This window comes from Salvelinus namaycush, chromosome 13 (genome assembly GCF_016432855.1).
Source record: "Salvelinus namaycush isolate Seneca chromosome 13, SaNama_1.0, whole genome shotgun sequence".
Classification (NCBI taxonomy): domain Eukaryota; kingdom Metazoa; phylum Chordata; class Actinopteri; order Salmoniformes; family Salmonidae; genus Salvelinus; species Salvelinus namaycush.
This window is the reverse complement of record NC_052319.1, coordinates 17,187,718-17,202,292: the sequence shown is the minus strand read 5'-3', so window position 1 is coordinate 17,202,292 and position 14,575 is coordinate 17,187,718. Positions and strand designations below refer to the sequence as shown.

The 14,575-nt window shown below is 43.0% G+C and overlaps 1 protein-coding gene across 1 annotated transcript in view; it reads right to left on the bottom strand.

Moving 5' to 3' along the window:
- Window positions 1-1,443: 1,443 nt before the first annotated feature.
- kif5c (kinesin family member 5C) overlaps window positions 1,444-14,575 on the bottom strand; it is a 32,993-nt gene continuing 19,861 nt past the window's right edge. The window contains exons 13-25 of the mRNA XM_039006263.1: window positions 14,373-14,441; window positions 11,583-11,789; window positions 8,353-8,496; window positions 8,002-8,190; window positions 6,820-6,937; window positions 6,639-6,715; window positions 6,374-6,483; window positions 6,113-6,214; window positions 5,876-5,936; window positions 5,718-5,789; window positions 3,594-3,698; window positions 3,287-3,503; window positions 1,444-1,631 (exon numbers count right to left, since the gene is read on the bottom strand). Of these exons, the coding sequence (XP_038862191.1) occupies window positions 1,444-1,631; window positions 3,287-3,503; window positions 3,594-3,698; window positions 5,718-5,789; window positions 5,876-5,936; window positions 6,113-6,214; window positions 6,374-6,483; window positions 6,639-6,715; window positions 6,820-6,937; window positions 8,002-8,190; window positions 8,353-8,496; window positions 11,583-11,789; window positions 14,373-14,441 (1,659 nt within the window). The remainder of the gene's footprint in view (window positions 1,632-3,286; window positions 3,504-3,593; window positions 3,699-5,717; window positions 5,790-5,875; window positions 5,937-6,112; window positions 6,215-6,373; window positions 6,484-6,638; window positions 6,716-6,819; window positions 6,938-8,001; window positions 8,191-8,352; window positions 8,497-11,582; window positions 11,790-14,372; window positions 14,442-14,575) is intronic.

Below are 14,575 nucleotides of genomic sequence, written 5' to 3'. Positions count from 1 at the left end.
TTCTCATAATTTATCTTAAAGGAAATCCAGCCTGTTTCACAAGATACAACACTGAACAAGCACCAGAGAGACATCACCCTCAACAACATATAGTAGTAGCTCATTACACATTTCAGTCAGAGAGAGAGAGAGAGTGAGAGAGAGAGAGGCATATCGATAGAGCATCAGAAACAGAGGCAGAGTGAGAGTGAGAGAGATTCAAGAAGGCGAGAGATGAAAAGCACTTGTTCAGCATTACGGAGTCTCTCTTTCCTCTTGACCATGAGGATAGGAGACCTATTAATAAAGATATCTGGCTTACAGAGTGTGTTTTTTTCAGGAATGAGGAGTCTGGAGTCCCAGTAAAGGCAGAGTGGTGAGAGAAGGAGAGGAGGATTGGTCCCAGTGGTTAGAGAGAGAGATAGCAAGGTCCATGGGGAAAGAGAATATCCCAGACAGTCCTGGAGTGGGGTCCGGTCCCAACGGAGAGGAGATATGGTCTGTACATCCAGCTGGAAAATCCAGCTTCCACCTGCAGCTGTGAAAAAAAGAGAGAGAGAAAGACTCAGGGAGAGACTCAGAAAGAGATTGTTTATGGTTCGATTGCCTAGTATCGCATTGTAAGTGTGAGGTAATAGCATTAGATTGGTGAAGTATTTCAGATAACATGAGGTCATGAAAGGGACAAAAAACACAAAGCTCTGATTTTATATATACATGTGCTGCCCCCTTGAGGACCAATATTGAACTTTATATTTGAAATGTAGAGGCTAAAGTGCCTCTGAACATTTTCCTAGGGACCCTAATGCTCTTTAAGATTCAGATCTTGTGTACTAGTTTCTAGAATAGAGTGAATGCTTTGGTCCTGACCTAGATATTGGCACCAACACAGATGTCATTGAGGCCTTTGGCTTTCTCTGTAAACCTCAAGTGATTCCCAGAGTTCTCTCAGGGCTGATTAAAGCCTGAATTAAAGCCTTTGAGACTTCATTAATTAATGGCTGGTTTCCTGGCTGTCATTAATCTTCTCAAAGGCCAAAGGCACCAGAGTGGGCCAATACCAGACCCCATCATCAATTAGTCCAATGTGATTAAGTCATGCTAAACGCGTGACAAAAAGAGAAATGGCCACACAGCTGGGCTCAGGGTTACCATACGCATTTCTTCCAAGATGTGATTTGGCTGAATCAAGCATTTAACAGCTGTATTGTTTCAATTTCAGCTGTGAATAAATTGTAAGGAATTGTAAGGTTAAAAATAGAGCAGTGTGGGAAGTAGGAAAGGTCATTGGAGTCCATCAGAGAGAAGGGATCTACTAAGCTTTCTGGAGCAGTCGCAAGGCATATCCACTTGTTGGACCTCAAACTAAGCACTAAAATCGTACATATATTCCCACAAAACACTTTATTTAACTAATGAATTGATCAATGACTAATGACAATGTGTCCTGTACTAACCTGTGCTTTATTTGCTGCGGTGCTGCTGCTGCTGCTGCTGCTGTTGCTGGCGGTGGGGTGATGGAGAGGCCGGGTGGCGGTGGTGGTGAGGGCTAGACACCCCTCCACCCCCGCGGATAGAGCCTCCACGGATGGAATGACCCGCTGAGGGAGAGGATGTGGAGTGCTGCTGATGTCCTGCACGGATGGGCTTAGCTACAGAGAGAGAAGGGGCGAGGCAGGGAATATACACTGATATGAAACTTTTCATACAATTTCCTGTACAACACACACACAGATATATTAATACAGAGATATGTCAGCTAAATTTAAGTTACCTGGAAATCATTTATCACTGGATACAGTATGAAACATGAAGCTCCCTGAGACACATGTAGGGGACAACTTCTCCCTACATTCTCTACTGTGTACCACTGTCATGACGTTGGGTTGGGGGTAGGTTTATGACAGTCATAAATACCTCTTTCCCCCTTTTTCTCTCTCCCTACTATAACTGATGTGACATAAGAAAACCCATTGGTTAACATAGAGATTCTGAGAACATCAGAAGTTGGGGGGGGAAATGAACTATATTCTGGTAATCCGACCAACTGAACATATGCGGTGGTACTTAAGGTATATTATGTCAGTTCGGTTGCCCTCTGACACATTCTCATCAATGATAGAATGACATAAACTCTACTGTGGAAAGTCTAAACGTCAGAGGTATCGGATTCACATGGAATTGTTGTTTAATTCAAATGTTTGAATATGAAATTATTTGTGAAGAGATTAAATGTAATTTTAGCTTCCAAATGAGAGATTTGGATTTTCATAAATTTGGGCTTCTGCTCAACTAGGGGCCCGCCCCTGTGAAGAGACATGGGTTATAAACTTTTCAGACACACCCCTCTCCCTCCACTATAAAAGCCATTGACAAAAATATAACTTCCTGTTCCGGGTACATTTAGGATGACGATCCGATGTCAGAATGGTTCAGATAATAACTACAGAACTAAGCCAACATCAGCATGGACTTTGGTTGTAAATGGTATGAACTTTGAACTCGTATTCACTACAGAAGTGATACCTCCTAGCCGTTGAGTTAGCAACAGCTGCTACAAACGCAGGTTAGGAAGGACAGTCAGAGTATCCCGTCTACTACACATCGACGCTACTCCAACGTATCCAGTGACCACCGGAGACATTCTTCAAAGGACAGAGGACTCGGTTTGGCAAGACGGCCTTCCATCTACCACCAACCTACTGAAGCGCAGCTCAGAGTAAATATTTATTGCATTTTCCTTTTCAAATGGGCGGTAATTTAGAATGCATAAGATACTGTATTTACGATAGCACAGCTTCGGTCCTGTTCCAGTCTCCCGCTCTTTCACTAAAACTCAGCCCCTTCCCTTTGTGTAACAAGCTGTCATATCTATTCCGCCCGCTAGGGACGTTTTTCTTTATGACGGCACTTTGTAATCAAGTTATGATTTAATTGTGTATGTGTGTTTCTGTGTGATTAGTTAGGTATTTAGTAAATAAATAATTAAACCCAATTTTGTATTGCTGATTCAACTTGTTAGCCAGGATTCTTGCAGATAACCAAGGATTTACCACTTTCAGATGAGACTGAATAAAATGACGATTAATGTGACTGCTATGGATGTAAAATATTACTAAATCTTTAAGAGTTTATTCGGAAGATAACAGCTCTATAAACATTCTTTCGTGGTGTCCCTCTCTAGTTAATTACATTTACCTGATTAGTTCAATCAGGTAATATTAATTACGGAGAAATTATTTTATAGAATAGCATGTCATAGCAATTAATCTGGCATAGTCAAAGACACGACACCACTGTCTCTCACCTATTTGTGCAGAGTGCCCCCTCCTGGAGGCGTTCTTGGAGAGCATGGCCTCTTTGATGCGGTCCACCTCCTGCAGGTAGCGTTTGCGGTCCCTCATGGCACTCTCTTTGGCCTCCCTCAGGGCCGCTTCCAGGGCCTTGACCCTCTCAGCCGTAGCCCGCAGACGCTTCTCCAGCTTGGGCAGCTCACAGCGCAGGTCGGCGTTATCGCGCACCAACTGGAGAGGAGAGACGGGGAAGAGGAGGATATGTAGTTACAGTGTGTGTGTGCGTGCGTGCGTGCGTGCGTGCGTGCGTGTGATTCCTACCTGTTTGTGGACCTTGGTGAGCTGCTCCAGGTTGTTCTCCAGGAAGGTGATCCTCTGTCTCTGAGCCAGGCTGCCCCCAGCCTCATCATTATCCATTTCTGCACTCTGATTGGACAGAAGCAAGGAAGTGACATCACACATAGGGCTGTGGCGGTCACAAAATTGTGTCAGACGGTAAGTGGTATGCAAATCACTGCCGGTCTCAAGGTAATTAACTGTTAATTAACATAAACATGTTTAGCATCTCCGGGCTTCTATGCATAGAAGCTGCTGATGCACGCCTTTAGAACATCTACATGTTACTAAGTTTAATAAATCTATTTAACATAGCCTACACTATCACAATAAAATCCACTATTTATTTAGTTGCAATAGGCCTATATATCTGGGAATGTCTTAGAAATCAAAACATATGGGCTGCATGATGCGACTCTATATTAATGATTTGGAAAAAGTTGCAAAAAAGGAATGCGCTCTGATCCTTGCGCTTCCCGCGGAGACCCGAGACAATTGCATTGCTGCTCTGCTTGTGGGGCAAGCAAGTTAGGGGATATGTAATCAATGGAAGATGGAATTAAAATGACAGTATTAAAAGTGAAATGAGGGCCTCCCGGGTGGCGCAGTGGTCTAGGGCACTGCATCGCAGTGCTAACTGCGCCACCAGAGTCTCTGGGTTCGCGAGCAGGCTCTGTCGCAGCCGGCCGCGACCGGGAGGTCCGTGGGGCGACGCACAATTGGCATAGCGTCGTCCGGGTTAGGGAGGGTTTGGCCGGTAGGGATATCCTTGTCTCATCGCGCTCCAGCGACTCCTGTGGCGGGCCGGGCGCAGTGCGCGCTAACCAAGGAGGCCAGGTACACGGTGTTTCCTCCGACACATTGGTGCGGCTGGCTTCCGGGTTGGAGGCGCGCTGTGTTAAGAAGCAGTGCGGCTTGGTTGGGTTGTGCTTCAGAGGACGCATGGCTTTCAACCTTCGTCTCTCCCGAGCCCGTACGGGAGTTGTAGCGATGAGACAAGATAGTAATTACTAGCGATTGGATACCACGAAAATTGGGGAGAAAATGGGATAAAATTAAATAAAAAAATAAAATAAAAAAGTGAAATGAGAAAGTAAGGCTACGACGACCAAGTTGTTGTTATGTGTAGGCTAACTGTAGGACAGTGAGAAGAGCAGTAATGTTATGGCTAGCCTCAATTAGCATAGTTAGCTAGCGTCTCTCGGTTTGATGCAGTCAAGACAGGTACTATACGATATACTATATAATCTAATGAGATAATAAATAACTAGCAAGAAGTTAGTTTAGCACGAGATAACAGTAGTTGCGGTCTCTCCCTCCATGTCTCTGCTCAGGTGCTCTGAGCCTCCGGTGTCTTACTCACACTCACATTAACACACAGCATGGCCTCCGCTCCCTGACCTACAGCTGCTAGCTCTGTGTCTCTCTCTCTCTCCCTTTCTCCATCGCTCCGGTTTAATAAAGTAACAAAACAATTGCCTTTTCTGCTGCTTCCCTCACTCGGATCAGACCAGTTGTTCTTTAGGTCATTTCGGGAACGTGTTTTAAAAATGTATTCATGCATTCTGTGTCCATTTCGGGCCTGGAGCTCTAACTCCCATCACCATTTGTCCTCATTATTCCGATTACTCAAATTAAATCAGGAAGTGTTTAGCGAATGATTAGAGGGACAATATAGTGCCGAGTACCAGGCCATTAGCGAGGGCCATTAGCAAGTTCGGTTGGCTACCCATCAGCGCCATTCATTTGCACAGTTTTGGATGGGATTATCGTGACCAAGAGGGAATTTGACTGGGTCATGACTCGTGACTGGTGGTGTGGTGGTACACACCCCAACTGCTGACATTTACAGTATATGGTACATCGTGTGGGAAACTGGTTCCTAAAGTCACCTTGGTTTGTTGTTGCCTTCGCCTTCTGGCCTTAGTAACCAATAACACCTCACCAAACAATGGCAACAGCCTTGTTAGTTGTTAGCAGAAAAGGTGGATGTAAAGGCATACAGTAAGCCCACAAATGAGTGCATATGTGAAAGTTTACAGAGTGGAAACATTCCAGCTGAGCCTTAAGGAGATATCTCCCCCAATAACCTATCCTTCCTGTACTTACCATGCTGACGCGGGAGGTGAGCTCTTGGATGAAAAGCCTGCGCAGGTTGTGCAGGGTCTGAAGCTCCTTGGCCTGGTGGAATTGATACATCTCATGGTCAATGAGTTCAACATCAATCAACACCTGAGACGTACGCTATAATAACTCCCTCCACTCACCACAGTTTCTTCGAGCCCCTTCAGGTCCTCCTTGGCCTGCTCTCTCTTCTCATTCATGAAGCTACAGCAGAGAGAAAGAGAGGACACATGGTGTTCAGGGCTTGGCAATTCATTTCATGTTACAAACATGTTATGACCATGTTACAACCACGTTATGACCATGTTATAACCATAATACACACACGTTTGAGGAGAACAGAACAGCGCTGTGGTAGATAGTGTAATAGGCAGACTTACACAAGCTTCTGCAGTTGCTCGTCCTTCTCCAGCTCCTCGGCCTTCAGTTTGTCATTGTCTGACTGCAGCTTCCTCTGTTCCAGCTGCAACCCCTGGTTCAGACTAGCGGGAGAGCACAGTGGTCACTATTCAGTATAGTATAAATCAATGCTACACTGTACATACTGTCCTTATCGCATGGGACTATGTTTACTACCTGAAATGGGACTTGTAAAGACGTGTAAAAAGACGTGTAACTGAAATAAATAAAAAGGATGTTACTCCTTGAGCTCGTCCAGGACCCTCTGCTTGTGGTCGATCTCATCCCGCAGGCGAGACAGCTGCTTCTGATGCACCTCTCTGTGGTTCTCCATCTGCTCCTCTAGGGTCTTCTACAGAGTGCAGAGGGGAACACAGGGTCAAGGGTCAAAGTTCGTTGATTTTATTTATCTTTCACAGGAACCTGAAAGAGAGTGGGGGTGGGGGGGGTACATCGAAAATGGGAGGGATGAGAGAGGGAGAATGAGAGCAATAGAAAGATCTTTACCTTCATCTCCACTGCATCCTGCAGTTTGGTCAGGTGCTCCTTCTGCTTATCCATCACATGTACCTCTTTCATTTTCTCTGTGGAGATGAAAAATGAAAAAACAAGAGACATAGTTTATTTTTCTTTGTGTGATGGACTGATTGGTGACAGGCATGTTTGTGTTGGTGTCCGCGTGTCTCACCCTGTGCATGTAGTGCGTGTAGCTCTTCCATCAGGGAGTCCTGGCTTTCTTCCAGCTGTCTCTTCTTCTGCTCCATGTTCTGCATGTAGTCTGTCAGAGACTTGATCTTAGCCTGGTGCTGCATGGAGGACACACACCATCAGGCAGGGACGGGGTTAATAACAGTGCAAAAGAATACTTTCTCTAACCAGGTTTCCATCCAATTTTTTAATGCGAGTAAAGTAAATGTCGGATAAAAAAATGTCATGACAGGTCAGATTGTTTTCGGTAAACTTTCCAAATTTGGACAAAACACGCTAGACAGGGTGAGCTCTTTTTGTGTGTGTCACATATTTTTGTGTCTGTAAAATGAATTATTGTCGGTGAAAATGTTGGTGGAAACGTTTTTATGCGCAAATATTGATGTACTGTAATAATCATCGTATGGAAGTAAACTTGGAGTCACGCGATGACATGTTGTGTGGTCCTCCCACTACGACTCAACAGGAAAGCATGACGTTTATTAGGCTACAGATTAAATGAATTATGATTAACTTCACAGGGTGGTGAATGTGCAAGATGATGAGCTTGATGCTCCTTTCCAATAAATATCGAGGGTCATGTTCTGGTGACATGATGATCGATGCTTGGCTGTCGACTGACAAATAAAAAGAATCTCGCTCTTTTGTCCATAATAATAATCTCATCATGTTGACTATATGTGCAATCTATCCAACAGCGCTCAGATATCGCTGTTGGATAGAGCACACGTGCCAATACAATAGTGGGCACATATAACGCAACATTTTTTGTGAGAAAACCATCAGTAGAGTTGAAAATGCGAAGGAAACCCATTTAACTTGCACTTTTTATTTGATACATGGGAATTTAACCGCAAATGGTATTTTATGTGCACTACGTCATCACGAACAGCCTTTTAATCTGCAACAAGTCAATTTGATGGAAACACATCTCTGGTGGGAAAATGCGCATATTGTTTTTCTGCAGATTTTTAAAATATTTGCATGAAAATCTGTCGCCAATTGGATTGAAACCTAGCTACTACCTCACTTTCCAACCAAGCTGCATGAACAGAATAGTTAACTGAAAAAAGGAAAATATTCAACAAGTCTTGAAGGGCAATGAGAGTGGACAGTTTTTTGTTTTATATATAAGATTATGCTAAATCCACTTCCTGGTTACCTGGGAGATGAGTAACTGACAGGAGGCCAGCTCCTTCTCATTGGCCTGCATCTTGCGGGAGGTGTCGACAAGGGAGCTCTCCAGCTGTTTGCTGCGGTTCACCAGAGACTTGACCTCCGACTTCATCTTACTGATGTAAAGACGGGCCATGGTGAACTCCTCCTCGATGACCTCATTCACCTCCATCATCTGAGGAGCAGAGAGAGTGAGTGAGATAGTGTATGAAATATGTGCTTGTATGGAAAACTGTTTGTAACAGGTAGTGTGTCTCAATGACAGAGTGTGTATATGTGTGTATGAGTGTAAGTGTGTAATTGTGTAATATGTCTGTATAATGTGTATCCTTACAGCCTTGAGGTCACTGGTGCCGATGATGCCTCCTATCTCACTGAGGTCTCGGAGCAGTAGACTGAGGATCTCTGCTGCTCTCTTCTTATGGTGACTGCTGAGCTCCTGTAGACTGGACAGCTCCCTCTGCACCCCCTCCAGAGTGGTCTGAAACGCACACACATTTTACAATCACAGTCCAGTCATAATCCATATTCTAGAATATGTTTTGAACGGGGCAGAGGAATGCTAGAGAAATGGTCTGAGTTTCATTCCAGGAATGTTCCCTTCCCTCTGCCCTTGTTCACTCTCCTTCACGGATCTGAGACAACTGGGTAGGTGAAAGCAATTGTTCCTGAGGTGTACATATCCAGTCCTTTGAGATCTGTAGCAACGCGGATGCCCCGCCCACCTGAGGATCTGTCTTTTCCTATTTCCTGTGTTTGAGGGTGAAAAATCACTTCAATCTCACTGGATTGATTGCTTTCATTTTACTCTTGCCACTCTTTCATACTTTTTCTTGTGCCTGTCGTTTCTCCCCACATTCTAAGAAAATGCTGACAACAAATGTAATACCTGAACTTCATTCATTATTTGTCCATGCCAGTAAAATGTTGTATGTGCAATAATTCAGTCAATATCTGATGGATATTTTTTTTAAATGCCATGCCACGGATACACGCCCGCCGCCGCTCGTCCCTCTGGAAACCTCTTTCTCAAAGCTAAGGATCCGGATCACATTCTGCCCATGTGTTATTTAACTCACACATTTGTTTTTCTAACACAGCTGATGTTCACACTCCCCCTCGCTTCACATTTCGCTCATTACACACCCTCTTCTGTACCATGGTGATGTAACCTATGTCTCTGCCTCATACTTCTGAACAGCTGAAATAAAAACCCTGCGGCGATTTGAACGAACATTCCAAAACATTTATATTATGAAGGCTACAATCTTCTCTGTCTGTCGTAACAGATATTGCAGTTGCACAAGCAGGACGCAGTCCCTACTCGTTGGAGCAAAAACAATCAGTGTTTTGTGTGATGATGTAGGGTGATCTTTACAGTTTCTGCCGTATCGTAGTTCCTGAAAAAAATAACACTACCTGACTGCATGTCTGCTTCTTGCGCAGCTTAGCCAATGTTTGCAATGATGAAGAAAAAATAACATTCGATCGCTAATTAGACTGCGTGTCTGTGTTTTGAGATGACCCCCGGTACCACCCCTGCCCCGTGGGCCTGAAAGAAAAGAAAGTAACAAGTCTAAATATACGTACAGTACCAGTCATAAGTGTGGACACACCTACTCATTCAAGGGATTTTCTTTATTTTTTACTATTTTCTACATTGTAGAATAATAGTGAAGACATCAAAACTATGAATTAACACATATGGAATCATGTAGTAAACATAAAAGTGTTAAACAAATCAAAATATATTTTATATTGGAGATTCTTAAAAGTAGACACCCTTTGCCTTGATGACAGCTTTGCACACTCTTTCATAGTTTCGATGTCTTCACTATTATTCTAAAATGTAGAAAATAGTAAAAATAAAGAAAAACCCTGGAATGAGTAGGTGTGTCCAAACTTTTGACTGGTACTGTATATACTTGGTTTGTATGTGTGGGGCTTTAGCTGAGACTGTTCTTTACAGTCAAGTATATTTGTCCAGGCCTGAATGATTCCTTGACTAGCACCATTCATTCTCGCTGTTCATAATTCTAATGTTATCATTTCTAATAGTAACTGAATCCACTGGTTAAATGGTAGAGAGTGGGGTGATTGCCATCTTAGAGCCATCATTTTCTTCACAGCAGTGCTGCCTGCCAGCAATAATCTTCTCTGATTGATTGAGAGATTCAAGGGGTTAGCATCATGTAACATAGTAACATAATAGATGCAAAGCATTGAATATTTATATTAAAAAATAATTTTGTAACTTTGCCCCAGGAGCATTTAACTGCAGGTGACTCCCACATCATATGAAGGAATGTGCCAACCTGATTTAGGGGACACAGGGAACAGTTGGGAGTAAAACATTTTCTTGGTGTTAAATACAGTCTGTGAACAAACTTAAAATGTATAAATTGATGGTTCAGATTACGGGATGCCAAGGTCATATTTGTCCATATTCTGTTCCAGTTAAAGGGTCGTTCAGGTTCAATTAGATCTGTGGACCATCCATTTTTAATGGCTAGCTCAGAATATGAGCTTCCCAAAGGTTTTTACATTATAGAGATCAGTACTTTCGGGAGCCCATATTATTTATTTATAAATCCCATCATTGGATAACCATAATTTTATAACTTGAGATGAAGCAGAATTTATCTATGATCGTCAATGAGTTTGGGAGTGATTACGATATATTGTATCGTTTTAACAATATTGAGAAAAAAAAAATTGCACTAGTTGGCTGTACCTGCACCAAAACTCCATTATTTTCCTTCATAGCTGACTGATCAAAACTAGTTTTCTCATGGCTCTCTTGTCTCTCTGCAGCAAACATACAGTGAGCAATATGTTTGGAACACCGAAACGCAATAAAATCACAGTATCGAATCACAATAAATACAGAATCGTGAGAATCGAAATACATATAGTATCGGCACCGATGTATCGTGATAATATCGTATCAAGAGGTCCCTGGCAATTCCCAGCCCTACCAAACATGTCGATAACACATTTAGTGTAAAACCTGTAAATAGCTGCATGCAGCCTACTCCCCTCCTGAAAAAAAGAATATGAAATCACACTTATGCTTACTGAATCATGGTGCTCCACAACTGTTTTGTGTACAACATGAAGTTTGTAGGAAATCACGCTTATGCTTTACAGCTTACTGAGGGAATGCAATAGTTGGAACAGTTTTGTGCACAACATTAAGTTTGTAGGCTACACCAGTGACCAGACATAGGCGATCAAGGAAGGGGTAGCGGCAACGGAGCACTCAGCACCGCAGCTACTTAGGCAGCGGAGTTTGGCACAAAAAAAAAAAATCCTGTAAATGTGCAGAAATATATGTATTTTTAGCCTGGGGAAATTGGGATACAGCCACTCTGTTTAAAAAATTCTAAACGTTTGGAGTATCTTCATACATTATACAACTGTTGCGTTCATTAGAACTGTTCTAAAAATCTTTTAACAATTTTGATGATGATTGCTACCGTAAAGGGTTAGTGTGTTCAGAGGAGAGGGATCTTCCTGGAATGAAACACAGCCCTGGAGACCAAACTTCCTCCCAATATGACTCACGCTCTTCTGGTTGAGTTCCTCGCTGAGCTGGTTGTTGGAGCGGTTGTTGTTCTCCACTTCCTGGCTCTTGTGGTCGTAGTTAACAGCAAGCTCCTCCAGGGCCTGCAGCACCTCCTTCACCTCCTCTTTGGCCACCTCGTTCTCCCTCTGCAGCCTGGACAGGTCCTCCTGCAGCTTCTCATAGTCCTTACGGGCCGAAACCAGCAGCTAGATGGACGTGCAGGTGAGATGAGTAAACACACACACACACACACACACACACACACACACACACACACACACACACACACACACACACACACACACACACACACACACACACACACACACACACACACACACACACACACACACACGTTAGCACATACACAAATAACATATACACGCTAAATTCAATCAAACAATACGTTTCCAGCACAGTACTTAGACCCCCCAAATATAACACCAGGATAGAAGCATCCTACAGTCTCTGGCACAAGACGAGGTATTATAAATCCACATCCCAAAATGAAAGCACAAATGCACTTCACAGGAGGTGGACAAGATGACAGAATGGCATTAAAGCAATTGTTTCTCTCAGCAGTTAGATTGTGCCCTGCTCCAGCCTTCAAACCCTTGACTATTTGCCTAGAGCGTAATGGACGTGTTACCATGGCAATGTCTTTCTTTTACAAATCCCTTTCTATAATTCCTTCTTTAAAAACCATTAAGGACAGAATACTTGTATCTGATATGACTCACAGAGTAGGCAGCTGACACGGAGTCCCTACTACTACAGAAGTTGCATAGCGTGCGATGTGCGTGATGAAACAAAGGTCTACACTAAGTATACAAAACATGAACACTTCCCATGAATGATTAGGTGAATCCGGGTGAAAGCTATGATCCCTTATTGATATCACTTCAATCAGTGTAAATGAAGGGGAGGAGACGGGTTAAATAAGGATTTTTATCCTTGAGACAATTGAGACATGAATTGTGTATGTGTGCCATTCAGAGGGTGAATGGGCAAGACAAAACATTTAAGTGCCTTTGAACGGGGTCTGGTAGTAGGTGCCAGACGCACCGGTTTGTGTCAAGAACTGCAGCGCTGCTTGGTTTTTCATGTTCAACAGTTTCCTGTGTGTATCAAGAAGGGTCCACCACCTAAAGACATCCAGCCAACTTGACACAACTGTGGGAAGCTTTGGAATCAACATGGGCCAGCATCACTGTGGAACGCTTTCAACACCTTGTAGAGTTCATGACTCGACAAATTGAGGCTGTTCTGAGGTTAAAATGGGGAAGGTGCAACTCAATATCACCACTAGATGGCAATAAACACAAATTCAAGTTATGCACTCTGTTTATGAGTGTAAAAAACATACTCCTTTGCTCATTGCACTAATTCAATTTGATGAATACCTTCACTTTTATCAAGTTACAGCATGTCAATCTACGAGACTAAGGAATATAGATGAAGGAGATGTGTTGTATAGGGTTGGATAAGCTCACCTCATCTAGATGAAGGAGATGTGTTGTATAGGGTTGGATAGGCTCACCTCATCTAGATGAAGGATATGTGTTGTATAGGGTTGGATAAACTCACCTCATCTAGATGAAGGATATGTGATGTATAGGGTTGGATAAACTCACCTCATCTAGATGAAGGAGATATGTTGTATAGGGTTGGATAAGCTCACCTCATCTAGATGAAGGAGATGTGTTGTATAGGGTTGGATAAACTCACCTCATCTAGATGAAGGAGATGTGTTGTATAGGGTTGGATAAACTCACCTCATCTAGATGAAGGAGATGTGTTGGATAGGCTCACCTCATCTAGATGAAGGAGATGTGTTGTATAGGGTTGGATAAGCTCACCTCATCTAGATGAAGGAGATGTGTTGTATAGGGTTGGATAAGCTCACCTCATCTAGATGAAGGAGATGTGTTGTATAGGGTTGGATAAGCTCACCTCATCTAGATGAAGGAGATGTGTTGTATAGGGTTGGATAGGCTCACCTCATCTAGATGAAGGAGATGTGTTGTATAGGGTTGGATAAGCTCACCTCATCTAGATGAAGGAGATGTGTTGTATAGGGTTGGATAAGCTCACCTCATCTAGATGAAGGAGATGTGTTGTATAGGGTTGGATAAGCTCACCTCATCTAGATGAAGGAGATGTGTTGTATAGGGTTGGATAAGCTCACCTCATCTAGATGAAGGAGATGTGTTGTATAGGGTTGGATAAACTCACCTCATCTAGATGAAGGAGATGTGTTGGATAGGCTCACCTCATCTAGATGAAGGAGATGTGTTGTATAGGGTTGGATAAGCTCACCTCATCTAGATGAAGGAGATGTGTTGTATAGGGTTGGATAGGCTCACCTCATCTAGATGAAGGAGATGTGTTGTATAGGGTTGGATAAGCTCACCTCATCTAGATGAAGGAGATGTGTTGTATAGGGTTGGATAAGCTCACCTCATCTAGATGAAGGAGATGTGTTGTATAGGGTTGGATAAGCTTACCTCATCTAGATGAAGGAGATGTGTTGTATAGGGTTGGATAAGCTCACCTCATCTAGATGAAGGAGATGTGTTGTATAGGGTTGGATAAGCTCACCTCATCTAGATGAAGGAGATGTGTTGTATAGGGTTGGATAAGCTCACCTCATCTAGATGAAGGAAATGTGTTGTATAGGGTTGGATAAGCTTACCTCATTTAGATGAAGGAGATGTGTTGTATAGGGTTGGATAAGCTCACCTCATCTAGATGAAGGAGATGTGTTGTATAGGGTTGGATAAGCTTACCTCATCTTGATCGATCATCTGCTCTTTGAACTTCTCTGCCAGCTGACTGTGTTGGTTGATCTCATCATCCTGAGATGGGAGGAAAGAAGAAAAATACAATACAAAAATGTTGCATTCAGGTTTGGATTGACCAAGACTCTGTAATCCACTTTTTTGGGGGGGGTTAGCTAAAGCAGGGCTATGGCTGCTAGTGTGAGACAGAT